Source organism: Quercus suber, unplaced genomic scaffold (genome assembly GCF_002906115.3).
Source record: "Quercus suber isolate HL8 unplaced genomic scaffold, Cork oak 2.0 scaffold_537, whole genome shotgun sequence".
In the NCBI taxonomy this organism is placed as follows: domain Eukaryota; kingdom Viridiplantae; phylum Streptophyta; class Magnoliopsida; order Fagales; family Fagaceae; genus Quercus; species Quercus suber.
The window spans coordinates 481,798-484,262 of NW_027069985.1; the positions used below are offsets into that span (position 1 = coordinate 481,798).

The following is a 2,465-nucleotide window of genomic DNA, read 5'->3' on the forward strand; positions in this document are numbered from 1 at the left end:
TTGTTCGCCTCTTTTCTTCTATCGTCCACGTGTGGTTTTCCTTGGCTGCAAATACAGCCTGGTAACACTCCCGAGCTAAAATTTGGTCTCCTTTAACTTCACCGATACCATTTTCTGTTGGGAATTTTACCTTCAGGCAGTAGGTGGATGTGGACGCTTTCCACTTGTTGAGTGCTGGCCTCCCAATGATGACGTTATATGACGAAGGACAATCTACTACCAGGAAGTCCATATGACGAGTCAATTGCCTCAGTTTCAATTGCTGGAATGCGGGAAAGTAGATGATGTCAGCAGAACTGCCGTTGTCCACGAGGACCCTTTTTGTGTTGAACCCTTCTATAGTAAGCATGACGACCAAAGGGTCATTATGAGGCTGTTTCACTCCTCGAGCATCGTTCTCATTAAAGCTCATATCTTGATCCATTCGTTTGTGCTTTGGTGGGGCTCCATGTGGACGCTATTCACCTGTCGTTGGTGTGCTTTCTTAAGTGTCTTGAATGAACCCCGGTGATAGGCCCCCAGATCGTCTGTATTCCCCGATCACATTTTGGGGAGGTTGGGACTGACGATTCCCGCTCTTGGACGAGGACTCATGTTGGCCTTTGTTTTCACCTCGGAATTGTTGTATTCTCCCTTCTTTATAAACTTCTGCAACTTCCTTTTCGTATCAATTCTTCTATTTGTTCTTTGAGATCCCTACAGTCTTCAGTGTAATGGCCATGATCTTTGTGGAATCGACAATACTTACTTTTGTCACGGACACTAGGGACGAATGTAATGGTCGAGGCCATTTGAGGTAATGTTCATCTTGAATATGTGTCAAAATTTTGTCAACAAGCATAACAAGAGGGTGAATTTTACCGTCCGTGAGCTTTTATCATCTTTCCTTCTGACTCCGTCATTATTATGACGATCTGAACGATCTCGCTTTTGTCCTCTACGGTCGTCTTCCCTTTTTCCTTTGTCCTCCATTCTACCCTCGTCCCTGATAGCAGCCAACGCGTCCTCGGCGTTCATGTATTTCTGCGCTTTAAGGAGCATTTCAGCCATCGTCTTTGGGGGGTTCTTCGCGAGTGAACTGACGAGCTCCCTAGACTTCAGTCCTGCCTTGAAAGTTGTCAACTGTACCATATCGTCAGCCTCATCTACCTCCAATGTCTCCCTGGTAAAGCGCTTGACGTACGACCTCAATGTCTCCTTCTCTCCCTGCCTGATGGTGAGCAGGTGATCCGCAGTTCTCTTTGGTCGTTGTCCTCCAATAAAATGTTGCAGGAAAGCATTGCTCAGCTGCTCGAATGTGTCGATGGACGACCTTGGTAATTTCGTGAACCATTCCCAGGCAGCCCCCTTGAGTGTTGTTGGGAATGAACGACACAGTATTTCGTCTGGGGCTGCTGAAGCCCCAGGGTCGTTTTGAAAGTATTCAGGTGATCTTGGGGGTCCTTCAGCCCATCAAAGGGCTCGAGTTGAGGTAGCCGGAACTTTGAGGGCACTGGACAGTCGAGGACTGCCGTTGTGAATGGCGAATCCGTCGCCCGAACCAGCCGATCCACGCTTCGATCTGTTTTTTCTTTGATGGCATTCCTTAGTTCGTCCATCTCCCTCGTCATCTCCTGAAGAAAGTCCAAATTTTGCTCGGCGGGAGTATTTGGCCCTCGATGGTCGCTTCTTCTGCAACTTTCCCCTTCACCTTCTTGATTTCCTCTCGAACGATTTTCCTCCTGCTGAAGTCGTTGCCTCATTTCCTGGTTTTGCTTAGTCAGCTCTTCAACCGTGGCTGTAAGGGCCTGGACTTGTTGAGCTAGGGCTGCGGAATCTTGATTGGACTCCATCCTGAAATGAACAAGAGTAGGAAACTACTGTTTCGAGTTTGAACACGAAAAATGTCGTTCCCCACAGACGGCGCCAAACTGATGAAATGTGAATTCGTTAGTCAATAAATGCAGACAGGGACAATCTCAGACCTTCTGCAATGGTGCTTTCTCAACGGCGGTCACCGGTGTGGTGCCTGCCACAACGTCTCCGATGCTAAAGTTAGTGTCAACAATTACGTAAGAATAAGCGATCAGAATAACATCAATATCAATATGTTCATACCTCCTCCGTGGGAGAGTGTGAGGGATTTATATATGTGCTGTAGGTTCCAGCCGTTGGATAATTTATGGTGATTTAACTTCCTTCTGGGTAACGCTTTCTGGCATCATCATGTGGCTTTAATTTGGTCCCAACGGTCTGTCCGTTTGGATCCGTAACCGTCCCTGTCATTTACTGATGGTATTGAATGAAATGTTGTTCCCGTCAGTAACGTGTCTTATCATCATTAAAGACTTTCCTCGTCGGTCAACTTACCTCTTGCAGGATCTACTTCGTCAGTCCCATCATATATATGTTGTAAATTTTAAATTCTTCACATATAATCATAGGTGAGGAAATTTTTTGGATCTCTCTCATCGGAGAGAGAAAAG

General features: G+C 46.4%; 1 protein-coding gene across 1 annotated transcript in view; it reads right to left on the minus strand.

Annotated features, from left to right (window-relative positions):
* LOC136063503 (respiratory burst oxidase homolog protein C-like) overlaps positions 1 to 1,832 on the minus strand; it is a 10,345-nt gene extending 8,513 nt beyond the window's left edge. Inside the window, exons 1-2 of the mRNA XM_065764006.1 lie at positions 1,691 to 1,832; positions 862 to 1,442 (exon numbers count right to left, since the gene is read on the minus strand). Of these exons, the coding sequence (XP_065620078.1) occupies positions 862 to 1,442; positions 1,691 to 1,832 (723 nt within the window). The remainder of the gene's footprint in view (positions 1 to 861; positions 1,443 to 1,690) is intronic.
* Between the last annotated feature and the right edge of the window lie 633 nt (positions 1,833 to 2,465).